This window comes from Lampris incognitus, chromosome 1, assembly GCF_029633865.1.
Source record: "Lampris incognitus isolate fLamInc1 chromosome 1, fLamInc1.hap2, whole genome shotgun sequence".
Taxonomy (NCBI): domain Eukaryota; kingdom Metazoa; phylum Chordata; class Actinopteri; order Lampriformes; family Lampridae; genus Lampris; species Lampris incognitus.
This window is the reverse complement of record NC_079211.1, coordinates 4374967-4401963: the sequence shown is the minus strand read 5'-3', so window position 1 is coordinate 4401963 and position 26997 is coordinate 4374967. Positions and strand designations below refer to the sequence as shown.

The 26997-nt window shown below is 48.8% G+C and overlaps 1 protein-coding gene across 1 annotated transcript in view; it reads right to left on the bottom strand.

Moving 5' to 3' along the window:
• slc36a1 (solute carrier family 36 member 1) overlaps window positions 1–26997 on the bottom strand; it is a 62068-nt gene that overhangs the window by 13526 nt on the left and 21545 nt on the right. The window contains exons 8-11 of the mRNA XM_056285122.1: window positions 25158–25385; window positions 23859–23957; window positions 20474–20640; window positions 19408–19577 (exon numbers count right to left, since the gene is read on the bottom strand). Coding sequence (XP_056141097.1) covers window positions 19408–19577; window positions 20474–20640; window positions 23859–23957; window positions 25158–25385 — 664 coding nt within the window. The remainder of the gene's footprint in view (window positions 1–19407; window positions 19578–20473; window positions 20641–23858; window positions 23958–25157; window positions 25386–26997) is intronic.

The window sequence follows — 26997 nt, the reverse complement described above, 5'->3', positions numbered from 1 at the left end:
ACCTGCCGCCGCTTGTGCGCACGAATCGAGAGCGGTATGGAGCGTTATGGCATGATTGCCTGTAGATGGCGGTAGAGGCGTAGTTACTCTAGAGACAGCATCTATTGTTATGCAGCGAAGTAGAGCGCACACGCGTGCGGTAATGCCCTGCGTGAAGACGTGTGTCCTGCTCAGGAAGCGGAAGTGACTTTACTTTGGCTGTCCGCGTGTCCTGCAGACAGGATATGACGTGGCGACGAGGAAACCGGTGAGCTCGTGAGAAGGAGTTGTTCACAGAGGAAGCGCAGTGCGCTGGACAGCGCGGGTTCGAGGCTAGTTAGCTACCGCGGTCCCGACAAGTCGGAGCTAACGCTCACCACGTAATGGCGGCGGCGGCGGTGGTAGGGACGCTCCCTCCACGTGATAGAGACGCACCCTCCACGTGATAGGGACGCTCCCGCCACGTGATAGGGGCGCTCCCTCCACGTGATAGGGACGCTCCCTCCACGTGATAGAGACGCACCCTCCACGTGATAGGGGCGCTCCCTCCAAGTGGTAGAGTCGCTCCCTCCGTGTGATAGAGACGCTCCCTCTACGTGATAGGGACGCTCCCTCCACGTGATAAAGGCGCTCCCTCCACGTGATAGAGACGCTCCCTCCACGTGGTAGAGACGCTCCCTCCATGTGATAGACGCTCCCTCCACGTGGTAGAGACGCTCCCCACGTCATAGAGACGCTCCCTCCACGTGATAGAGACCCACTTGGGAGGAGTATGGCGAAGAGTTGGATCATTTTTCCAGGCAAGTGGGAAAACAGGCGGGAAAGCACCGGGCGACCCTGTTGAGTTCAGCGGGCAGTCTAATGCAGCGGCCACCGGCCCTTCTCGGCGTCCTGCCGGTTTCCGCCTCAACCCTAATGCAACACACCCGAGTCTGCTGATTACCTGCCTAACGAGACCTTGGTTAATTGAATCAGGTGCGTTAAATTAGGGTTGCAGTGAAAACGCCGACCCTCCAGGAGCAGGAGCAGGGTTGGTGACCGCCGGATGGATGAGAGCTTTGCTGAGCCCAGACGCGCCGGGTGATAAAACGTATGACGGATTAACGGAACTGCTTCAGTCACACTACACCCCTAAGCCCAGTGGAATCACTCCGCCATTTCAGCGTAACCAGGCGGCGCATGTAGCAGCGCTAAGGGGGCTCGCCCAGCGTCGCAGCTGTGGAGATGCACCGGAAGCGGTGCTCCGGGATAGGCTGGTGTGCGGTGTATTGGACAGTCGGAGGTTGTTGGCTGAGCCCGACCCGAGTTGAGGTTCGAACAGGCCTTGGAACTCGCACGAGCCATTGAAACGGCACATAAGGATGTGCGTGACCCGCAAGGGCAAACGAAAATGCCGGACGGGGCCGCAGTACCCGAGAACACGTCGCAGCTGGCAGCGCACCACGTGAGTACAGGACGCAGATGGCGGGGCAGAGCGTCAACAGGCACGCGCTGTATAGTAGACATGGGGCTGGGCACGTAGCACGAGACTGTCGTTTTATAAACCAGTCAGTCAAGTTGCATTTAATATAGCGCTTATGAAAAGTGCCATGAGTGTGTATGTGAGTGTGTGTGGGGGGTGTGGAGGTGGCATGTTATGAAAATGTGTAAGTCCTCCCCTCCTGTAGAACAGCCGCAGTGGAAGGGGGGGGGGAGCAGAAGCATGTCAGGGAGGAAGAAAGAAAGCAGTCTGCATAGCGCGTAAGTGAGTCACGCCAGTGACCGTGAGGTGTTGACTATGTACAACCTAAAGAGGGCCATACGACAAGTGGACCCCAGTACCACACAGCTTAACATCACTGGTACTGTATCCGGTTATGTTCTTGCCCGGTGCGGGATTCGATACAGGGTGTACTGCACCACAAGGCCACGTCACTAACCGCTCGGCTAAAGGGTCAGAGCCGTTAGCTAGCTAGGGGCGTGTCTTACTAGTAGTTTACAGTAGCATGGTAGAGTTCCAAGTGGATACTGGCTGCAGTGTGACAAGTCTGACAGACTGGGTTTGCAAAGTTATGGGCAGCAGGGGGAACGCAAGAGCTGCAAGACTACTCGATGACTGAAAACGTACACGGGCGACTTTGGGGCCTGCAGACGTCGTGTCAAAGACCAAAGTCAAGCAGTTAACCAGCAGTGGTCGTACCAGGTGCAGGGCCAAACCTGTTGGGCAGGGAGGGGGTGCCTAAAGGAGTTGGAGATGAACAGGGTTCATGTCAACAACTGAGCCGCCAGAACTGACTTTGCAAGATGTGCTAAAACAAAATGAAGGGGTTTTCAAAGAGGAACTGGGAACCTGGAAGGGGCTGCCAGCTAAAAGATATGTTAACAAAGGGGTCATCCCAAAGTTCTATAAGCCAAGGCAAGTTACGTACGCCATGCGAGAGAAAGTGGAGACATAACTGGGAAGGCGAGGCAGGGCATAATTGAGCCCGTTACATTTGCAGAAAGGGCAGCACCCATTGTGCCCGTACTTAAGCCTGACAATTCGGTGTGTATCTGTGGGGACTACAAGCTCAGTCAATCTAGTCTCCAAACTTGAACAATATCCAATACCAAAATTGGAGGATTTGATTGAAAAGATGTCGGGGTAAAAAGTTTAGCAAACTGGACTTAAGCCATGCGAATCAGCAAGTTCCCTGGCTAAGCAATACGTCACTATAAACACACATAAGGGGTTCTTCAAGGTAAATCGTCTTCCTTTTGGTGTTTCTTCCAGCCCTATCTTTCTGTGACTGATGGCGAGTCTGCTGGTAGGAATTACAAATGTGGCTGTTTACCTTGATGACATCTTGGTGACCGGACAGAGAGATCAGGAGCACTTGGCAACCCTGAACGAGGTCCTGGCGCGGCTGCAGGAAGGGGGTCTTGGGCTAAAGCGCAGTAAGTGTGCCTTCATGCAGAGTTCTTAGGACATAAGAGTGGATGCCTCAGGACTTCATGCTCTGCCAGACAAGGTAATGGCAATACAGAATGCACCTACTAATGTCACAGCACTGAGAGCGTACTTAGGCTTGCTCAACTGGTACAATAGGTTCCTGCAAAACCTGTCAACATTGTTGGCCCCATTGCACAAACTGTTAAAAGTGATACTGACATCAAAATCTGAAAATTCCTATTGATAGGCTGTGTTCCAATTGATAGGCTGTGTTCCTACTGATGGGCTGTCAATAGGACCACAGCCTATCAATAGGAACACAGCCTATGTTCCTACTGACAGGCTGTGGTCCTGTTGACAGGCTGTGTTCCGAGTTGGAATGTGACCACGGAGAAATTCAGTGGCCAAAACAGCGCGTCTGCGGTCACTCGAGAGAGATCTGTGATTGACTGTAGATGAGGTCCAATAACAAACTGTGCTGGTGGATATGTAGACACCAGTCAATTTGCATATAGGGTGTGTCCGTAGCGAGATGCTATAAAACCACGGAGAACCGTTCTTTCACCCCCTCCTGCTAGCTACTTGGCTTGAGTTTGTGCTATTTTGTTGAGACTTTATTATCAATCTTGCTACGACGTATTGCTATATATCTATCTATTTATGTATCATCTATCTATCCAACAGTTATTTGTATCATCGAACATATTATTTGCCAAGTTGTATTGCACTGCCCTGCCGTAGGCCTACCACCATTTTTCCCCCACGGCAAATGACGAGCAGTACCGAGCCCCACTCACGCGAACACCCAGGAAGACAGTAGCCAATAGCTTTGAATTCATAAAACCACACCTATTTTTGGTTATGATTCAAGCTCCCAATGTTAAAAAATGTGTTCATAAAGGGCATGTCAGTCTCTCTTTAAAATCCAGCCATCTAGCCATCCATTATACCCAGTGGAAATGGGAAAGTGAGCAGGAAATGGCTTTTGAGGAGTCTAACGGGTCATGCAGTCCTCGGAAGTATTGGTGCATTATGAAAGACTTAATCTTGTCCTGTGATGCATCACCCTACAGAGTGGGGGCAGTGTTGTTGCATCACATGCCAGACGGGCAAGTGAGACCAATAAGCTTCATGTCACATACACTGATATCGGCTGAATAAAATTACTCACAATTTGACCACGAGGGCCTGGCTGTGATGTTGGGAATACAGCGCTTCCCTAAGTATTTGTATGGTAGGAAGTTTGTTGTCTGCATAGACCACAAACCTCTACTGTCTCTCTTCAGTGAACTGAAAGCACTGCCTCAAATGGCATCCCCACATATCCAGACATGGGCAGTAACCTTGAGAGCATATGAGTAGGAGATCATATACAAGCCAGAGAAACACACTGGGGCGTCCAGGTAGCGTAGCGGTCTGTTCCGTTGCCTACCAACATGGGGATCCCGTTTCGAATCCCTGTGTTGCCTCCGGCTTGGTCGGGCGGCCCTACAGACACAACTTGGCTGTGTGCGGGTGGGAAGCCAGATGTAGGTGTGTGTCCTGGTCGCTGAACTAGCGCCTCGTCTGGTCGGTCGGGGCGCTTGTTTGGGGGGAATAACGTGATCCTCCCACGCGCTACGTCCCCCTGGTGAAACTCCTCACTGTCAGGTGAAAAGAAGCGGCTGGCGACTCCACATGTATGGGAGGAGACGTGGTAGTCTGCAGCCCTCCCCGGATCCGCAGAGAGGGTGAAGCAGACACCGGGATGGCTTGGAAGAGTGGGGTAATCAATTGGCCAAGTACAATCGGGGAGAAAAAGCGGGGAACCCCCCAAAATAATATAACATTAGTTTCTAAAGAGAAAAGACGGAGCCCTCTCCTGCCTCCTCTCCTCAGTAGCAGCAGTCCTATTTCAGCAGCGAGGAGCATAAAGGGGAAACACTGCCCTTATAGTGCATGCACCACAGATTTCTCTGCAGCCTGCGTTGTTTTTCTGCCTTGTCAGCTCCGTCTGTTCACAGATGGAGGAACTTTGTGTTGTACTACTTCTTTATTAACACAGAAAACTCTCGGCTCTCTTCCCGATCCCCAATGCTGTAAAGAAGCACTAAAATAACCTAAAATCCACCGGCTCTCCTGTGTGTGTGTGTGGTGTGTGTTTGCTGTGCTGCTGATGGATTTTTAGTGTTTGGATTTGAATGCGGGGCAGATGTGTGAAGATGGGGCCAACGACAAAACCAAGTTAACAATGTTAAAGGCCTCTCTCGCCTTCCTACCGAGGGGTAATTAAATAGATTAGAGCACTCTCTCACTTAAAAGGAGATCTCCCGGCATTGAAATGAATTGGCCTTTTCGAGCGGGAGCACAAACCCCCGCTTGGTGCGATTGAGGGCGAGTTTTCTCAGGGGCTTTTAACTCTTGTTGTAGAACGGTGACAAACACGGGGGGGGAGATAAGAATTAGCATTGCGGCTTGGTTGGTGGAGTACAAATAGTACTCCGTATGTACTCTGTAGTTTTCCACTTCTCTGTGTGTATGAAACTTCTCACTCTGCAGACACACACACATGGCCACTAAATCCCACACACTGTGGACAACAAATGGTCACTAAATCATGAGGGCCTCTCCGGCCTGGGACAGCAAAGATAAGGGTAACGGACCCACAGACACAGGACATGATTAACGTAGATGTTTTCCTGCATTCCTTTGTAGGACAACACCTTGGTTAACGCAAGGAACATAGGGTATGACGTGACGGACTGCTCTATAGAAAACCACTACCTCCAGCTCAAGGTAGAGCATATCCTCACAGACTGACTTCTGACTATATGACTCTCCACCTGCAGATGCATTAAAGATTCTCTGTTTGCTCCAATATTTGTCCGATGATTATTCTTCCCAGAGGTTGCTGGGGCAAGAGCCCGTTAAAAGGATAAGAAAAATCCACAACAGGTTGCAGTGCAGAGTTGACTCTGAAGTTCATGTTTCAGTTCTTAATGTGGCCCCGCACCCTGCAAGATCCCCGCGACTCAGACGGAGAAGAGAGGGCGTTTGGGAATATCGGTCAAGTGTTTAACTTCCTATGACATTTTGCTGCCACTAATGGCCAGTCGGTTTACAAAATGTTAAACGGGCGGGTAAACGACGATTAGAAACCCTTTGGAGTAAACGACACAAAAGGGCAAAATTTCAAATCTGAGCCTTTCTGTTGAGAAGTTAGACGTTATAGTGCAAAATTAAGATGTCAACGCGTTAGCCGCGTCTGGACTGTTATCTCAAAGATTTTTTTTTTCTAATGGCACAAACATTTCATCGAGATGTTCTTTATTCCAACGTTTGGATTCTGCAAGTCCCAACAGAAGACGGTTCATTTGAAGCCTGAGCCCATTAAGAAGCCTGTGTCGATTTTGTTGTTGGAGGCGTCATGGGGCCTTCAGAAAGTGAAACGCTAGCGGCAGAGTGACGCTCTGCCATCGCTTGAGTAACACAGCCCGTGGCTCAGACCTTTGCTTCCTGTTCGGCCCTATCCTCCGCTTTCTGTTCGGGTAGCTTCGTAGTGTGGACAAAAAGAGACAAACCCTTGACTCTGTTAAAACAGCAGGGAAACAAAAGGTGACGGATTTTCTCTCCAGACAGACGAGGACTGACTCCCACCCTAAATTCAAAGCTGGAGAATCTTCTCAGAAGCAGTCTCTCTTTACTTGCTCTTACACATAGTTCTACGCCTCTGCCTGGCTTCAGTCTCATCTTGTATTCCCATTCAAAAATCAAAGGCAAGCTCCTATGCCTGTACCAGATTCCCGGGCATTCCTTGCCTGGTTCATTCATTCATGTATCAGTGCTTTCCCAAAGGATTGTATCGTTGTGTGTCTGATTCCTCTCTCCATTCAGCCCATTCCTTCGATGCTCAGAACCAATTAAAGCAGAGAGGAAGGCTTCTTGCCAAATGACCTGCAGACATGAAATGGCACACGTGTGCAGTGCACTCATTCCCTTTTATTAACTTCTCAATATGCGTGAGCAGAAGCTGCAAAATGCAGCCAATGTTATCTGCATAATTCTCTATAGACGTCAGTCTGAAGTAATGACGACAGACTTAATGGACAAAGCACTACCATGCCTCATCTCTGTAGAGCGAAGCACTATCACTACCGGGGCTGCAGGTTTGATTCCTTGTGTAGTTCAATGGATAAAGGACGGCATAAGCACTGCTTTGACTCTGGTTGATTCCACTGCTAAATCTGAATGCTCTCCTGCTAAGGTGAAGGATTCCCCCCCCCCTTTTTTCTTTTTTTTTAATTTCTGATTTTTTCCCCCCCCTTTTTCTCCCAATTTAGTGGCCAATCGATCCCTATTTTAATTCAAACACCCACCCTCGTACTGCGTGCAGCCGGCAGTCTGGAAGGAGACGCCTCACCACTTTGGTGGCAAGGCGAATCCAGGCCGAACCACTGCTTTTTCCGACGCACCCAGAGACGCATTCATGTGATGAACACAAGCCGACTCCGCCCCCCTCCCGAAGACAGCGTTGCCAATATCGCTGCTTCGTCGAGTCCGGTCGCTGCTCAACCCCCTCTGCTGATCCGGGGAGGACTGCAGACGCCCACATGTCTCCTCCGATACATGTGGAGTCAACAGCTGCTTCTTTTCACCTGACAGTGAGGAGTTTCACCGGGGGGATGTAGCGCCAGGGAGGATCACGCTGTTCCCCCTCCCCCCCAAACAGGCACCCAGACCGACCAGAGGGGCTAGTGCAGCGACCAGGACACGTACCCACATCCGGCTTCCCACCCACAGACACGGCTAATTGTATCTGTAGGGATGCCTGACCAAGCCGGAGGTAACACGGGGATTCGAACCAGCGATTCCCGTGTTGGTACGCAACGGAATAGACCGCCACACTACTCAGACGCCCTCTAAGGTAAAGCATTTTTGATGAACACCTTTACATGGTGGTGTATGTTACATAAGGGATGTCTGTGAATGTTCTCATTCATCCAGATCATGGTTATCCAAAGGAGTTGAATCAAGTGCAACTGGACTTGGTATATATCCGTGAAGACGTTTCGCCTCTCATCCAAGAGGCTTCCTCAGTTCGTGCCTTTCTGACTAGACCAAGCTAGTCTGACTGGCTGGTGATGAGACTCGGATATTTATCCTCTAGGAGTCGTTATCAGAGCTAAAGATGTCCATGGCTCTTTGTGTTCCGATGTTTAGCAACGCCCGTCGTTATCGGAGCCATTGATATGCGTGGCTCTTTGTGATCCGATGTTAAGCAGCGACGGTGGTTGGGGGTGGTAGTTTGGACTTCATTGTTCAGGGGTCATGAGAGTGGTTGGAGCCGTTAGTGAGCGACTGTTGTTCTTGGAGGCTAGGCTTCTTGAGTCTCCTGGGTAGAGATGAAAGGACGGCATTGTAAGTGGGAGATAGGTGGTGTCGCAGACCTCCTCCTCTGTTGAGGGATGGTTTTTTTTCCAGTTTCGCATAGATGGCTTCCTTCACCCCTCTTTCAAACCATCTATCTTCTCTGTCCAAAGTGTACGTTGCTGTCCTGGAAGGAGTGTGTCTTCTCCTTTAATCTCTACCCGGGAGACTCAAGAAGCCTAGCCTCCAAGAACAACAGTCGCTCACTAACGGCTCCAACGACTCTCATGACCACTGAATGGAGCACTAACGAAGTCGAAACTAACACCCCCAACGACCGTCGCTGCTTAACATCGGATCACAAAGAGCCACGCATATCTGTGGCTCTGATAACGACGGGCGTTGCTAAACATCGGAACACAAAGAGCCATGGACATCTTTAGCTCTGCTAATGACTCCAAAGAGGATAAATATCTGAGTCTCATCAGCAGCCAGTCAGACTAGCTTGGTCTAGTCAGAAAGGCCGAACTGAGGAAGCCTCTTGGATGAGAGGCGAAACGTCTTCACGGATATATACCAAGTCCAGTTGCACTTGATTCAATTCCTTTGGATACGTAAGGGATAACCTGTGACTGGGGAGTCTCTCTAAAAAAACATAATGACCTTTGAGGGTTGATGTGCAACCCAGAGCAGATTATCCGGCTTCTTACATGGCTTTATCTAATGAAAGAAGTCAATAAAACTTGTCAATTAACTGGACAAGAACTTAAATGTCACAATGTCTTGTTAACACTGTGTTGCCAGTCAGCTACTGACCAGACTGCTTTCTGCATATTTAGCTTGTTAGCATTAGCCTACAGAGGCTTTATGAAGTGCATTAATTCGGAAGGGAACAGGAAGCAGCTTGACAACGGTCTGCTATTCAAAAATAACCGACTGCAGAACGATTTAATGAACCAATCAGAATCCAGTATTCGCCCTAGCTGTGTAACAACACTATCTAATGCCAGTCATCCAGCAGGGCTGTGTACACAAGCTTCTGATGGCATAGTTAAATACACATTATCGTATTAAGTTGAATAAAGATGATTAGATCCTCTGAATCTCAGAGTGCTGGATGGGGTTGATGGGGAGGGGATGGGGTCGGGCCGTTGATCTCCTTTTTGATCAAATCCAGTGTCATCAAAATCATTACAAATGTTTTAATTCTGAATAGTGATTAAATGTTATTTGGCAGAAAAATAACTAGAAGATTGTAGAATCTTGTATAAACAAGTGATAAGGAGGAGGCGTCTGGGTAGCATAGCGGTCTATGGGGATCACCGGTTCGAATCCCCGTGTTGCCTCTGGCTTGGTAGGGCGTCCCTACAGACACAATTGGCCGTGTCTGCGAGTGGGAAGCCGGATGTGGGTATGTGTCCTGGTCGCTGTACTAGCGCCTCCTCTGGTCAGTCGGGATGCCTGTTTGGGGGGGGACTGGGGGGGATGGCGTGATCCTCCCATGCGCTACGTCCCCCTGGTGAAACTCCTCACTGTCAGATGAAAAGAAGCGGCTGGCGACCCCACATATGGGAGGAGGCATGTGGTAGTCTACAGCCCTCCCTGGATCAACAGAGGGGGTGGAGCAGAGACCGGGACGGCTTGGAAGAGTGGGGTAATTGGTCGGATACCATTGGGGAGAAAAAGGAGGAAAAAAAAAAAGGGGGGACAAGTGGACATCAATGGAATAACAGGCATCATGTTATAACCAGGTGGTGCAGTGGTTAGCACGGTCGCCTCACACCAAGGAGGTCCTGGGTTCGAGCCCCGGGGTAGTCCAACCTTGGTGGTCGTCCTCTGTGTGGAGTTTGCATGCTCTCCCCGTGTCTGTGTGGGTTTCCTCTGGGGGCTCCGGTTTCCTCCCACAGTCCAAAGACATGCAGGTCAGGTGACTCACCCGTACTACATTGTCCCTAGGTGTGTGTGTGTGTATATATATATATATATATATATGGCGGCCTGTCCAGGGTGTCTCCTCTGACTGCTGGGATAGGGTCCAGCATCCCTGCGACCCGGCGAGCGGTTCAGATGATGGATGTTAGAAGCAGTCTGGTTTATTCTCACATCAAATCACACCGGACACCAGTGGCACATGGAAACACGTAGGGCATTTTGCTGAAACGTGCATCTGTGATACCACGTTGTATTGTCGTTAAGCTGTGTGGTGTTGGGCTTTGTGTAGGACACCACCAGAGGGATGGGACCTGTTGACTGCTGATGTACTTATGAGCCAGGGGACATTTTGAAAGGTTGTGGGTTGAGTTGATGAGCTGAACAGCTTCATGGTGTGTGTGAGAGCTCTGTTTGTAATGTGTGCAGCTGAGCGTGTTGTTGCACTCGAAGCCTCATTTCGCCACGTTTTCTTCTTTAAATGACCAGAAACCTCATTCATTTACTTTCAAAACCGGGCCGATAACAATCACTGCAGTCGGTTGGCGCATCAGTTCGGATCAATCCGTCCCACGCGTCAGACCTGCCGGTCAGTGGAAGAGACCTGCCAGGAGCTGAGACGGACTCCCTGACAGGAAGGGAATTCTTCAGGAATCAGGAACACTTGGTCATTTCACTTCATGCACTTGTGCACATGAAATGAAACGAAATGCCGTTGCCCACAGCAGTACTACACACACCCCAGCCCACAGCAGTACTACACACACCCCGGCCCACAGCAGTACTACACACACCCCAGCCCACAGCAGTACTACACACACCCCGGCCCACAGCAGTACTACACACACCCCGGCCCACAGCAGTACTACACACACCCCGGCCCACAGCAGTACTACACACACCCCAGCCCACAGCAGTACTACACACACCCCAGCCCACAGCAGTACTACACACACCCCGGCCCACAGCAGTACTACACTCACCCCGGCCCACAGCAGTACTACACACACCCCGGCCCACAGCAGTACTACACACACCCCGGCCCACAGCAGTACTACACACACCCCGGCCCACAGCAGTACTACACACACCCCGGCCCACAGCAGTACTACACACACCCCGGCCCACAGCAGTACTACACACACCCCGGCCCACAGCAGTACTACACACACCCCGGCCCACAGCAGTACTACACACACCCCGGCCCACAGCAGTACTACACACACCCCGGCCCACAGCAGTACTACACACACCCCGGCCCACAGCAGTACTACACAAAGACAAAAACACATCCAAAAACTACAAGAAGAAACATATCCAAACTAACACACACATCCAAACTAACACACATATCCACACTAAACAAAAAAAATCACTGTCCAAGGGAAGGAACGCCAGCCAGGATGACTGTCAGAACCACCGGTCTGCATGGGCTAGCAGTTAGCTTAGCCCGCCCCACTTCCGCATCCTGTGAGACCGCCCTCGGCGTTTCCTTCTCGGGCACAGCTCCAGGCAGGGGCCGTGGTCCCCGGGCCCACCGGACGAAGCAGACCCAGCTCTCCCAGCCAGCAAACCAAGACAGAACTTAGGCGTGGACAAAGACACTGCATGGACGGTCCTGGGTGAGGCCACTGCAAACGCCAATTTGCGCAGCCATCTTCCCACACCGGAATGACAGTTAGTTAATTAATCACAATTAATTCAAGTAATTTACATTGATTTGAACTCCGAACCAATCCAAAGAAGGCCAGAATTCAAGGCTGTACTGAAAACAAAGCTGACTGGCAGAGATGGAGAAGATTTCAGCAGCATTTTATGCTTTATTATTTCAGTCACTAAATGAATGATGAGACTTTCTGACCGTCTGCAGCAGGTGACCCGTCGTCATTGGCAACCGTATGGTGGGACGCTCCGAGCAGGGGGAGGGAACGGCTTGGTGAACGAGTCTTGTCATTTTTTACAACTTTCCAAAAATAATATTTTGGAACAAAATGTCTCATATGACCACACAGGTTTATCTTTTTTCATAAAGTGTGCATCTTTTTGGACCCCCCCCCCTTTCCCTCCCCAATTGTATTTCTGGCCAATTACCCCACTCTTCCGAGCCGTCCCGGTCTCTGCTCCACCCCCTCTGCTGATCCGGGGAGGGCTGCAGACTACCACATGCCTCCTCCCATACATGTGGAGTCACCAGCTGCTTCTTTTCTCCTGACAGTGAGGAGTTTCACCAGGGGGGGCGCAGCACGTGGGAGGATCACGCTGCCCCCTCCCCCCCGAAAAGGCACCCAGACCGACCAGAGGAGGCGCTAGTGCAGTGACCAGGACACACACCCACATCCGGCTTCCCACCTTCGCCAATTGTGTCTGTAGGGATGCCCGACCAAGCCGGAGGTACCACGGGGATTCGAACCGGTGATCCCCGTGTTGGTAGGCAACAGAACAGACCGCTGCGCTACCCGGACGACCAAGTGTGAGGATCAAGTGTGCGTCTTAAAAAACACTTCAAATGTTACACACACACACTAACAAAGGTCAGCAACGTTTTACAAAACAAGACCAGAGGAGTGCACTGGTAGGGTGTGGATCCCCGCCAGGCGTATCCCCCCTTCGCCGTCTTCCAGCTGGGGGACAAACGACCCCTTTTTTCCCCCCGCTGGGAGAAGGGAGACACACGGACACACAAACCAGTGTTGTTTCTGCCATTACAGGACTTTTGGACGTGTCCAGGTCGATTGGACGGGAAATCTAGAAAAAATAATTAACATGCAGCGCTCAAGCTAAACGATCTCCCCCGTAAACCTGTTCTGCCTGTCAGTCTGTGGATGTGCAGCCTCCTAGATGGACCCTCTCACAAAAGTGACCGAGTCTGACATGAAATGACCGATGAGGCTACCGTAACTACTACTGAAAGACATGACCTGCGTTTCACCGCCGTGGTCTTCGTGGTAGAAATGAGTGGAGGTGAAGGCTGCTCTGCTGATGTAAACCAGCGGGAAGAAGACGGCTCAGCCGTGGGAAGTGTTTCATGTACTGAGATGATGTCCAGCTGGGACTGAGGTTAATCCTTCCCTCGAAATGGTATTTTTAGAGCGGCGCTTTAACAGTGGAGACTATGGCCCTTCGGTGTGGCGGCGAGGTGACCAAGGCTTTATTGTCTTGATGCATGCTCCGTAATCCAGGTACGGAAATCACAGAAGGTTAAATCGGTTCATCTGGACACCACCTTTATTGACAGATACGCTTCACCCTAATCTAGAGCCCCTCTCACACTGGCCCAACACCCGCTAACATCCGCCTTTGGTGGTCGGTGCAAAGGGGTACAGTGGGCTTTCACTGCCGGGTCAAAAGGCTCGGCAGTAGTCACGGGTATTTATCGGCTCCGCCTCCGATCGGCACTGATGTAAACGTGACACCCGGCTGGACACGCTAATTTGCACGATGACGTAGCGCCGTTGTCCGCGTGCCATAAAATCACGCCGGCAACTGAGGAAAAACATCTATTGTTTGTGGGTTCAGCGTCTTCGTTCAAGCGGCGCTCGAACATCGTTCGGTCTGCGTTGACTTTGTATGGTTTGAAAGAGAGACTGAAGTACAAGATGTAAAAAAGCAGCGGTAACCACCGTCTCTGGCTCCCATGCTGCTTTCTACTGTTTACTTCCTGTTGTCCAGCGCCTTCCTGACGTCACAAACGTTATGATGTCAAACATGACGCTAAAGGAGGAAAGGGAGAAGGAAAGAAAGGCAAACTCGTCTGCTGGCAGTCGGACCCGCCGGGGTCTGCTGGCTCTGTGAAAGGAGTCAACTGACTGTTTTTAGCGGGTTTACAAAACCCGCTTATACATGCTAATGTTGGTGTAAAAAGAGTGTTAAGTGACCTCTTCAGTCTCAACTGGCTGCAGGTGTCCCACCCTTCTAACCAATCCAGTGGCATAACGACCCAAACCAACGATCGGTTCCCCCTGCACATGACCGTGAGCGTTAACTAGAGTTACGAAGGTCGTGTCTGCTCTTCACACAGGACTGGGAAGAGTTGCAATCACAGCATTGTAAAATGGTGACCTATGTACTCTTAGGACCCATCCTGGGGCGTGGGGTGGGGGGGGGGCGGAGAGTACATGGAGCAGCATGGCTCAGGAGGTAGAGTGGGTCAGCTAGTAATCGGAAGGTCGCTGGTTCGATCCCCATCTCCTGTAGATAGCATGTCGAAGCGTCCTTGAGCAAGAACCCTTAACTGCTCCGGATGAGCAGGGTGGCACCTTGCATGGCAGCCTCCGCCATCAGCGTATGAAAGTGTGTGTGACTGGCTGAATGTGAGGCGTACACTGTGAAGCACTTGGAGTGGTTGGTAGACTAGAAAGGCCATGTATAAATGCAGTCCATTATTTTCCAAACACCGTGTCTCGGTTGCTTTCAAACCCCAAAACACCCCGACACAAACCGAGCAATATAGCGTACGCTGTTAAGTGCCAGGAGGATAGCCGTGACTTGTACATCGGGGAAACCAAACCGAAATTGGCCAAGAGGACGACACGAGAGAGGAGAGCTAACACGTCAGACCAGGACTCTGCAGTCTAGGGAAGAGGAGAGGAGGAAGGCCAAAGAGGAGGTTTATGGATGTGGTGAGGGAGGACATGCAGGTGGCTGGTGTGACAGAGGAAGATGCAGAGGACAGGAAGAGATGGAAACGGATGAGCCGATGTGGCGCCCCCTAACGGGAGCAGCTGAAAGTAGTAGTAGTTTCCCCTTTGGCAGATGACCATAAGGTTATTTCGACACTCTTGTGTCCAGTCTTTCTATTGGCGTGTGAGGGTTAGAGAAGTTTTTGTGTATTTTTCTCACCAGGTTTTTTTTAGCCAAATGTGTTTTTAATGTTTGAAACCAATCACTCGGACAGGCGACGACTGGTGTAAGTTGCGACATCTTGTGGTTTAATAAAGCTGACGGTAAATAACATTACCTGAGGGCTACAGACGGGTGGAGGGCAAGTTTCGGGGACGAATAGCTGTGGTATTTCCCATTAGGACACGGCACTGTGCTGTACCTGCTGATCTGGTGTTATCCAGAAGACTCTGAGCCACGTCAGCTGTCTTAGTAGCCCACAGTGGAAAGAGGATCGGAAGCGACTGCTAAACATTTTAAACTCTCGCCATCTTTCCTCCAACCATGATGTCATTTTGGGGTCTGGAAATAAACCAGGATGTTTGGCAAGCTTTACCCTCCCAGATTTACAAATTCCTGGATTTTATTCTTGGTTCCCGTTCAAAATCGCAAACAGATTTGGAATTGTTAGGGAAAAATGTGTAGTTAAATGTGTAGTTAATTAGCAAACTCGTTCGTTATTCGTCCGTCTCAAGCGGCGAGGACCATCTAGTCATCCTGTGATGGATGACTGATGATTAAAGTGAGGAAGAGTTGCGCATCATCAACCCCGCTCTCTCGTCCGAGACCACCTACTACCAGTGGCAAGACTAGCGAGACGACTGGCGATGGAGACGGATGCAGATTTGTCCTCGGGGTTTCTTCCCGAAGCCTTTCCCGTAAACGAGTATACCCACGAGGCAGCGGAGGTTTGAAATCAGTTGCCCTTCTCCTAGAGCAGTGTTTCTCAACCCAGTCCTCAAGGAACCCCTATCGTGCATATTTTCTTTGCAACCCTGAATAGGTACCTGTTTGTAGTTATTCAACCAAACGGCAATTAATTTTGTCAGATGTTGCACACCTTGCATAATTAAGTGCTGCGAGATGATTGGTCGAGTAAGTACAAGCAGGGCTACCTATGCAGGGTTACAATGAAAATCTGCAGGATAGGGGGTCCTTGAGGACTGGGTTGAGAAACACTGTCCTAGAGGAACTGGCTGACAAGGCTCACGAGCTTCACCTACCCGGGATTTAGCAAACTAATGTGCCAGTTAAGGCAAACCATTAATTAATGAATTAAATACAGAGATTTGTCAAGGTGATGGCATCTTCCCTCCTTTTTTTTTGTTGTAAAGTGACAAGTGATAATGTAGTGCTGCAAAAGATGCATGATACGTCCTCCAGATGCAGCTTTTTCTAAGGGGATCCTGTGGAACTGGACAGATGTTCTGACGTGTGCAGCCCTTGTGGAACGTGTCCATCAGTTGGAGGTCCGGTCAATGTGTAAAGCGAAGAACAGGCCAAGTAATCTAAAGCAGGGCTCCTGCACATTTTCCATTTCAAAATTCCATACTTTTCCAGACTTCTCGGTAGATTTTTCAGACTCAGCCAAGCAGGCTTTTATATTTGGGATTGTAAAGCCAGTCCTCGAAAACTTGCATTCACCTGTTGTGTCCATTCAGTCCACACTTCTATGCAGAATGTTGGATGATGTTCCACTGTCAATCATCTCTGCCCAACGAGGAAGTAGACTAACCAGTGCTACCTGTACTCCTGTGTTATTTTCCCTTAACTTATTGAATAAATAATATTACATTATTCTCCCCCCGTGGCATGGTTGCGCAGTGGTTAGCATGGTCGCCTCACAGCAAGAACCTCCAGGGTTCGAGCCCCGGGGTAGTCCCAACTTTGGGGGTGGTCCTCTGTGTGGAGTTTGCATGTTCTCCCCGTGTCTGCGGTGGGTTCCCTCCGGGTGCTCCGGTTTCCTCCCACAGTTCAGACATGTAGGTCAGGTGACTTCGCCATACTAAATTGTCCCTAAGGGTGTGTGTGTGGGGTGGTGGTGGGGGGACCCTCTGATGGCCTGGCGGCCTGTCCAGGGTGTCTCCCCGCCTGCCGCCCAGTGACTACTGGGCTAGGCTCCAGCATCCCTGTGACCCTGAGAGCAGGATAAGCGGTTTGGATAATAGTTCCCCCATATTCTTTTGTCTCTTTTATAAATAACAACTGAAAACGTTTAAAAATGTAAAATAATTTAATTTTCACGGCATCTGTGCAGCCTTCTTTAATCACTGTGTCCATGGAAACGACAATGAACACAACCGTATGGTGCCCTTAAGCAGAAAAGATAGTCCCTTTACTTTTCTGATAACTACATCACTGCATAACTCATAAATGTTCAGACAAGCTGGATACTTGGATATGTGATGCTATGTATAGTATGTATGTACAGTATATACTACGTGCAGTATGTACATATGCAATTCAAAGATATCGCTTAATTTTCTTTTAAACTAGTTGGTCCCTAGTGTGTGATTTTGGTACAGTTATGAGGCGTTTGGGGTGGGGCTGTTTTGCAGGCTGGGACGTATGGGCGTAGAGGCAGCTCTGTGTAGGAGTGTGCTTTCAATCGCACGCCTGCCTTGTTTCCGACGACATCGAGCTCGCTCTGGCTGGCGCTCAGTGATCAATGTTGTGGCTGTGCTGGCTGCCTGCTCCGAACGCCACAAAACACACCCTGCTCGTATGGTTGGTTTATTTTGAGAAATTCTGAATTTTGTATTTTAGAAAACGGAATAGGGGCAATAGTCTGGAAACACAAATATTTTCCATACTTTCTTTTTTCCATACTCCTCCAGACCTAGAAATTACTAAAATCAAATTCCATACTTTTCCATACTGCGTAAGAACCCTGCTAAACTATTTGGTCCACCCACTGACCTAAAGCACCCGACGGTACCAGTAAACACAAGTATGGAGATCCAGTCTCACAATCAAAAACCAAACTAACGGCGGCAGTGTGAGTGGAGGCTTGGGTTCAGAACGGTTTCAGTGGGTCTGAGTCTGTCCCCTCGCGGTGCAGACAGACGGTGGATGCTGCTCCATTGTAAATGAGTCATTTGATAGGCGAGACACGAGCAGAACGCCTGAACAATGAAATCAGCAGCTCTCTCTGAATGGAAATCAATAGAGGCACTACTGCTGTGCTCCCTACCCTGACGGGAGGATAAAACAGGAAGTAACGGCGTGCCGGAGAATCAAAGGTCCAACATCTGCTTGGTTATTCATGTCCATTAACAACAGACGTGATACTGGCGGCACGGTGACACAGCGGTTAGCACTGTCGCCTCACAGCAAGAAGGTCCTGGGTTCGAACTCCGAGGTTGTCCAACCTTGGGGGTCATCCTCTGTGTGGAGTTTGCATGTTCTCCCTGTGTCTGCGGTGGGTTTTCTCCGGGTGCTCCGGTTTCCCCCATGATCAAAAAGACATGCATGTTAGGGTTAACACTCCTGTCTGGGCCCCTGACCGAGGCATGGCGAGACCAACTGGAGGTGGTCCCCGGGCGCTGCACGGCGGCTGCCCACTGCTCCTAGCTACACAGCTAGGATGGTTAAATGCAGAGAAGAATTTCTCCACAGGGATTAATAAAGTAGTAGAAAGACGGAGACCCGGGGAGCGTCTGGGTAGCGTGGCGGTCTATTTGGTTGTCTACCAACGTGGGTATTGGTGGTTCGAATCCCCATGTTGCCTCCGGCTTGGTCAGGTGTCTCTACAGACACAATTGGCTGTGTCTGCAGGTGGGAGGCAGGATGTGGGTATGTGTCCTGGTCGTTGCACTAGCGCCTCCTCTGGTCGGTCAGGGCGCCTGTTCGGGGGGGAGGGGGAACGGGGGGAATAGTGTGATCCTCCCACGTGCTACGCCCCCCTGGTTAACTCCTCACTGAAAAGAAGCGGTTGGCGACTCCACATGTATTGGTGGAGGCATGTGGTAATCAACAGCCCTCCCCGGATTGGCAGAGGGGGTGGAGCAGTGACTGGGATGGCTCAGAAGAGTGGGGTAATTGGCCAAGTACAATTGTCGAGAAAAAGGGAAAATCCAACAAAATGAAAATAAAGAACTGACTGTTCACTTGCTGCCCAATATGTCCCAACCCTTGACAGGTGCCATTGTAATGAGATAATCAATGCTACTCACTTAGCTGTCAGTGGTTTCCGTGTTTTGGCTCATCTGTGTATATTCTACATTACCTCGCTCTGTGTGTAATCTATGACGGTACGTTATAACACCTATTGCATGTCTGACCATCCTGGAAGAGGGATCACTCCTTCGTTGCACTACCTGAGGTTTCTCCTATTTCCTTTTCCTGATAAGGTTTTCCTTGTGGAGTTTTTTTCCTCGATAGAGTCGAGGATCTAAGGATAGAGGGTTTCATATGTTGTTGTATATTGCACTGACCGTGAAGTCCTTCAGGACTATCTTGTGATTTTGGGCTATACAAATAAGCTTGGAGCGAAGGATTGTGGGTTTGGTTTGTCAAGCCGACACCGCTCTTCTCGGACACTTGGTCAAATTAAACTGATGACAACTCCAGAAGTTACTTACATGTGAATATGACGAGGGCAGTGCGCAGGAGGAGGTCCACCGTCGTCTCCCACCTCTCTGAGACGCGTGCCACCAGGGGCGGGATGATGATCTCAGCCGGCACATAGAACTGGAGGGCAAAGGTTATCAAGATTCCAAAACTATACAGTAGCTTCACAGTCTGGTACATCCTGACAGAGAGAGAGACAGACACAGAGAGAGATAATACAGTGAGAAATTGATTAGTATGTAGTGGTAATAAATATAACACAGAAAAAACTCATTCCTAGCCTGTGTGTCTGCAATGCAGTTATTGAACTGAACTCGGTATCAAGTGATGTATGCATAGCAGAATGAACACAGCAGTAGAAAACATGGAAGACGGGTGCGTCTGGTTTAGGTGTGCTTACGAGACAGCACTAACAAGATTTTCAGCTGATGTTTGCTCAACTAAATCAAACAGACCCATCATTCATGTTATTTACAGCTGTTTTTATCCTGACATGCTAACATCACGTGATGCCTGGGCTGATGCCCAGCACTTACAAATGATTTTTTCACGTTTAGATGGAAGACAAATCATAAAACTGATATAGAGTTTAGCTGCTCATTAGGTTTGATTGATGGTCAATGAGGCTAGTCTCATTTTTGGGCCCATCACTATCACCCTTTAGTGGCCACTTTCCAATTTTGTTTTTCACTCCTCTGAGAATAATGAATTCCCTGGCAATGCAACCAACCGACGGCTGGAATGACCATGGCGGTAACAGCCGTGGTCAGACAATTTGTCTGCTTTACCAAGAACATTAGCTATCTCTCTTACACGGACTAAACACATACAGTATACAGACATACTAGATGATGCTGTATGACGATGTAGATGTTCAGTGTTACAACAGGAGATGGCTGCAATTCAGTGCCAAGTAAGTGGTCATTAACAAAAAAAAAGTACATAAGTTTGAACAATGGGGTGAAATGCCTCTGGTGCTCTAAGCAGGTAAAAAATGAATAAAAGATAACGACTAATGCTGGTTAGCTCTTCCTGTTCGCGTTCGACCCGTGTTGGGAGTGATCACGTGCCACTCACCAGCAGTTTGGCAGGTTGAGCGTGATGCTGCTCTCAATATGCTCTCCAAAGCACATATAACCCACAGCACCCAGGCTGATGTAGAGAAAGGTGACCACGGCCATACCCAGGTAGAGAACCAGGCTGAAATTCTGAGGGTTCTGCATCTTGTTCTCAAGAGGAAGTACCTACCGTGAGGGAAAAGGAAGACATAACCAGACTGTTAGCTACCATTCTCCTGCACCATGTCACAGGAAAAATGCTTGTTTAGCTCTGAAAAGGGTTCCTACATATAAAGCACGTTGCAGTTGATTGACCCATTAAACAGATTTAGGATTGACAGGTCACACTTGTGTATTTTTTGTGGGCATTGTTGGGAGTATGGGTAAGATAAATGAAACGCTACCATAGAGGATGCCAGGGAAGCAGACACACTGCCTTACAATGAGAGTACAAAGACTGTTGACTGGAAGACTCCATCTCAACACAATCTATACAGAGTTGTCACTTTGCGTGGTCTAAATTGAATGAAAAGTGGCATGTTTATATGACCTGCAGAGTTCCGGTCAGGACTGGAATTATCTGCCATTGCACTTCTATGGAACTCTAACTCCTACTCAAAGAAGATTGAATCAGTTCATCTGGATACGTTTATTGACGGCTATGTTTCATCACTCATCTAATGCCCCTTTTCCACTACATGGTACTGGCTCAACTCGCTTCTGTGTCGTTTTCCATTACCATAATCAATCAGGTGTGCGTTGATTTTGGTACCCACTCCAGTTTTTTGGAACCTTGACAAAGGTGGTACCAGAAAAGTGACAAGTTACCAAAATGCCGGTACTTTCTAGTAACTGAAAACGAAAAAAGGGCGAGTCGAGTTGAGCCAGCACCATGTAGTAGAAAAGGGGCATAAGTGACCTCTTCAGTCTAAACTAACTGCAGTTGTGGGTGTGACCATTAATTAGAGCTTCAAAGGCCATGTGTACTATTCACAGAGGACCAGGGAAGGTTGCAATCACAGCATTGTCAGATGGCGACAGGTGTACTCTTAAGGCCCAGACACACCAAACTGACTAGCAGTAATGAAGGCCGACTGTTGTATCGCCTGCCGTCTGGGCCAAAAAGTAGCACTTGAACACACCGCAAAGACTACAGCCAACTGGCATGTAGGTTCTGCACTGATTCGCTAAGCTGAACAGCCAATCAGAGTGATCTCTCTCACTGACGGTCTCCACCGATTCAACATGCCGAATCGGCCGAAAAGCTGCCGACAGGGGTCCGACTAGCGCAGGACACAGTGCAAAAACTAGGGTCACAGACACCCACCGACGGCCCGACCTTGGCCAGTGGCCTGGTGTGTCAGGGCCCTAAGTGACATCTTCAGTCTAAACTGACTGCAGGTATCCCCACCCTTCTAAACAACACTGTTTAGAAGGGTGGGGATACAGTTGCATAACGAATAAAACCAACAGCCAGTTTCGTATGCAGATGTGGGTGTGACCATAAATTAGATCAAAGAAGGTTGAATCAGTTCGTCTGGATACGTTTACTTCTTTGATTTTCTTACCTGGATTATTGAGCATGCCTCAAGACCATTAATTAGAGCTTCAATGGCCATGTGTACTGTTCCCAGAGGATTAGGGAATGTTGCAATCACAGCATTGTAAGATGGCGACCGATGTATAGCGACCGAACCCAACGACCATTTCATATGAAAATATGGGTGTGACCATTAACTAGTGTTACAATGGCCACGTCTACTATTCACAGAGGATTAGGGAATGTTGCAATCACAGCATTGTAAGATGGTGACAGAAAGAGGCCATCTATGTGAAGAGAGAACGACCATCCCTGAACCGGGGGGGGGCTAAGGGCCCTGACACACCAGGCTGACAGTCAGCCAATGTCGGGCCGTTGCTGAGCGTCTAGTTTTTGCGGTGTATCCTGCACCGTCGACACTAGTCGGACCCCTGTCGGCAGCTCTTCGGCCGATTCAGCATGTTGAATCGGTGGAGACCGTTAGTGAGAGAGATCACTCTGATTGGCTGTTCAGCTTAGCGAATCAGTGCTAAGCTAGCGAATCAGGGCCGTCAGCTCTAGTCTTTGCGGTGTGTTCAAGTGCTACTTTTTGGTCCAGACAGCAGGCGATGTGAGGCAACGCAACAGTCGGCCTTTGTTGCCGCTAGTCGGTTTGGGGTGTCTGGGCCCTTAGACTGAAGCGGTCACTTAGTTGAGTGATGAAATATATCCCATATTGACTACTGCAATTCTATCCTCTTTGGTCTTCCCCTCAAGTGTCTTCATAAACCTGAGGTGGTCCAGAATGCAGCTGCCCGAGTCATTACCAGAACTCCTTCCATAGATCATATCACTCCTGTTCTTCAGCAACTCCACTGGCTCCCTGTTAAATACCGTAGACTTCAAGATCCCGCCTATGGAGCTCTCTCCCACAAGACATTCACAACACTGACTCTCTTTCAACCTTCACATCCCATCTCAAAACGCGCCTTTTCAAACTGGCATATTCAGTCTGATCCACGCCTCACTGAGTTTTGTGCAGATGATGATTTTATACTTAACTTTGTATTGTCTACCCTGCTTTGTGTTGACTTTATGCTGTCTGATACAGTGCTGCTGGTTTTTACTGTCTTCTGTAAGGTGTCACTGAGTGCTCTGAAAGGTGCCCACAAATCAAATATATTGTAGTGAATTCGGGGGGCAGCTCCGAATAATAATACTGTACCGAATTTGCTACATCATCATTATTATTATCATCTGTCAATGCATGTTGTGTCCAGATGAACTGATTCAACCTTCTTTGATTTTCTTATCTGGATTATTGAGCATGCATCAAGACATCGAAGTCCTACTGTTTTTAACTTTAATGATAATAATGCATTTTATTTATAGAGCTTTTCAGAGTGCCTAGGGACACTTGACATAAGTTAAAATGAACATAAAAGCAACACAGCAAAACAATTCTGAAAAGGTGAGTTTTGATGAATGATTTGAACGCGGACAGATCAGTGCAGCTACAGCGAAGGCTCTGTCGCCGCAGGGCCGGTGCTTGGTCCGGTGTGGTGGAGACCTTTACTGTTTTTAACCTTTATAAATTGCTTATATTGTGCCGATTTACTTCCTAAAGGGGATATTTATCTGAACAAGCTGGGGAACCAGGTGTGGGACTAAAAAATCTCACTACACATGTACCATGTGTATCTTAATCAATAAAATTACAATTATAATTAAATAATAAATATAATTATAATTAATCAATAAAAATGCTACTTCACAAATAAAGACACTGGTTTGTCTGTGTATATGCATACGTGTGTGACTGTGTATGTATGTATGTATGTATGTGCATGCAACGTGTGGAAGTCTGGCTCGATCAGTCACCCACCACTCCGATCCCCTCGAAGGCAAAGATGGCCATTCCAAAGAACAGAGGGTAGTCCTTGGCTCTTCCCACTCTAGGTAGGTAGGATGGGTCTGTGATATTCTGCAGGGCAAACGGACAAAACCATTAAAACATGCGACGTACTTAAAGGAGTCGACTGTCCTGGTTGGCCATAGCTGACCTGTAACCAAAGCCTCTCTAGAGAAGCCGTTTCACTTGGTGTTCTTTGCTGCTTGGCCGTAAGTTCTTCACCAACAAGTCCAGACCTCGGGTCGGGGTTCAATAGCCAGTTCTGTGTTCGAACTGGTTCTGAGTTGATTAAATATCTGGATTCGAAAGGTCTGAATGAAACAAATCTCTTATTGAACTTTGCTTTCCACCAAAATCCCGCCCTTCATTCCATGACTGCCGCTGGTTGCTGTGGCCATAATAAAACCACATAACAGAATTCTATTCAAAAGGCCATGAAATCTTTACTGTGGATTCAATAGCTGCTAGTGTCCATATGGGTACGATGATGTCATGTAGTTTTGTCTACAGGCAGCACGCCTCATTTTATTTACCGATGACATCACGGTATATCGGGAAAGACGGGACCAAACTTGTGGAACAAAACTATTTTTTTTAACAATTTACCAAAAATGTCATTAATGACAACATAATGTTATATGTTGTCAGTGATGCCATCTTTAAGATTTCAAATTGTCTTAAACTGATCGTGGCCTGTCTCCACTATAAAGGGTCTTGGTGTAACCTCCCGTGCAGGAGCAGACCAATAGAAAATGTACAGGGACCATATTGGTAAAACTACCCTCCTTCACTGATTCTAGGGTCCAGGCTTAAGCCTTCCACATGGAAAGTAATTAGCCTTTTCTTTACTTCCCTCCTTCTGTGGTCATTCATCAGATTTGTCGTCACACTAAATGGAAGCAATTTCTCTTGGGATTGAATCTTTGTAGGTTTTGCTGCAGGAAATTGTTTTGTTTTTTTCCCCTCCCCAAAGCAAAGCTGTTTTTCAAGGAAAACGACATCGGTGTCTGTAAAAATGCAGGCCTCGTGTGATGAAATACCCAGAAACCAGAGAATCTAAAGAGTCTGTCAACAACAGTCATCTCTTCATCCATTAAAAATCCTAGACCACAAATCAGCTGAGCGAGGGAAAGAGAGCGAGCGAGGGAAAGAGAGTGACTCGATCAGTCCAGTCACCCAGTTGTTGTAACCTGGGTGGTACCAGCTCTGAAGGATTAATATTAATATTTGCCTTTGGAGATGAACCTTGACTGCATCTAGCAAGGTGCCTACCGTCAGAGAGTAAATGTAGATGAGGACCAGGCTGACCGTCATGACCAGGTTGGCCACCAGAGACAGCGGGGCCAAGTACTTGAGGTTGGGGGTGAACACCAGCAGGATGATGACGGGCAGGAAGCAGAGCATGTAGAGGCGTGAGTCGAACGTGGTCGTCAGGACCTGCGTCTGATTGGTGTGGTTCACTTGGCAGCTGATGGTGGTCGTGTTGGCTGCCTCCACCACCTGAGAGGAGAATGGGAAACGTCGAGAGTTCCAGTATTAAATTCCTTCATCGTCCATACCAACTTTTTTCGGACCCCCCCCCCCTCCCCCCAACTGTACTTGACCAATTACCCCACTCTTCTGAGCCGTCCCGGTCGCTGCTCCACCCCCTCTGCTGATTCAGGAGGGCTGCAGACTACCACATGTCTCCTCTGATACATGTGGAGTCACACCAGCCCCTTCTTTTCACCTGACAGTGAGGAGTTTCTCCAGGGGAGCGTAGCGCATGGGAGGATCACGCTATTCCCCCCAGTCCCCTCCCCCCCCTCGAACAGGCGCCCCAAACAACCAGAGGCGCTAGTGCAGCGACCAGGACACATACCCAGATCCGGCTTCCCATCCGCAGACACGGCCAGTTGTATCTGTAGGACGCCCGACCAAGCCGGAGGTAACATGGGGAATCGATCCCGCGAACCTTGTGTTGGTAGGCAAGTGAAAAGACTGCTACGCTACCCGGATGCCCCGTCCATACCAACTTAATCCAGTTCAGGGAGGCTGGAGCTGAGCTGAAAGCACAATGTCAGGTGACACCAGGTGATGTCAGGGAAAAACAAACCCAGGACCCTCTGAGAGGAAACGGGGCAAAGCGCTGAGCCATTCCAGGGGGGGGCAGTCTTCTCCAGAAGGGGCCGGTGTGGGTGCAGGTTTCTGTTCCAACCAAGCAATTAGGCACCTGTGTCTCCTAACCAAGTTCCTCAGCCAAGACTCTACTGGTTGATTAGTGGGATCAGGTGTGTAACTGCTTGGTTGGAACAAAAACCTGCACCCACACCGGACCTCTCTGGAGAAGACTGCCCACCCCTGCATTAAACATTAACAACGGCGTCAAACTGATTCTACGCGATAGCGTCTACCTGGATCACTCCATTCATTACACCACAAAATAGGTCTGTTCAAAAGTATTTTACTGACATGAAACGAGTAAACGGGTAAAACCAAGAGGTTGTTATCGTGTGAGATCACAAGCCAGAACAAGTATACAACGGATGACAATAACTGATTGATTGCTCCAGGTTGTTTGTTTAACATTCGTCCTCTTGAACGGCTTTTGTTGATGAAGACGTTTGTGTGGGTGGTGTTGGAGAAGGGAAGAGAGAAGAAATCTCATACAAGCCATCATTCATTTCTACTGGAGGAAAAAATGCTTTGCTTGGAGGACTGGGGGGGGGGGGGGGGGACAGCGGTTCCTACATGTGGACAGACATCACCATCTAGTGGTGAGTGGCAGTACTATACACCAAAATGGATTCAATTTTAATTTTCCGCCTAATGGTCGTGGCCTGTTCAGTGATGTGAACTGCTTACCCACAACTACCTAAAGCAGAGAGAGCGATTTTGATTTTGAACAATACTTTAATAGCAACGATAATAAACAGGATAAAAACCAACACAGTCGGCAACACAAGATTCACAGTGGCGGCTGGGGCGCTGCCCCCTTCAAATATCAAGAGATGAAAATCTACTTAAACATGTTAAATACAATTTTGTTGTATAATGCAAATAATTATGATCGAAAGTGTTTTTCGGTCTGTGAGCGCCTGTCAGCAGCCATTAAATCCATCCATCCGTTATC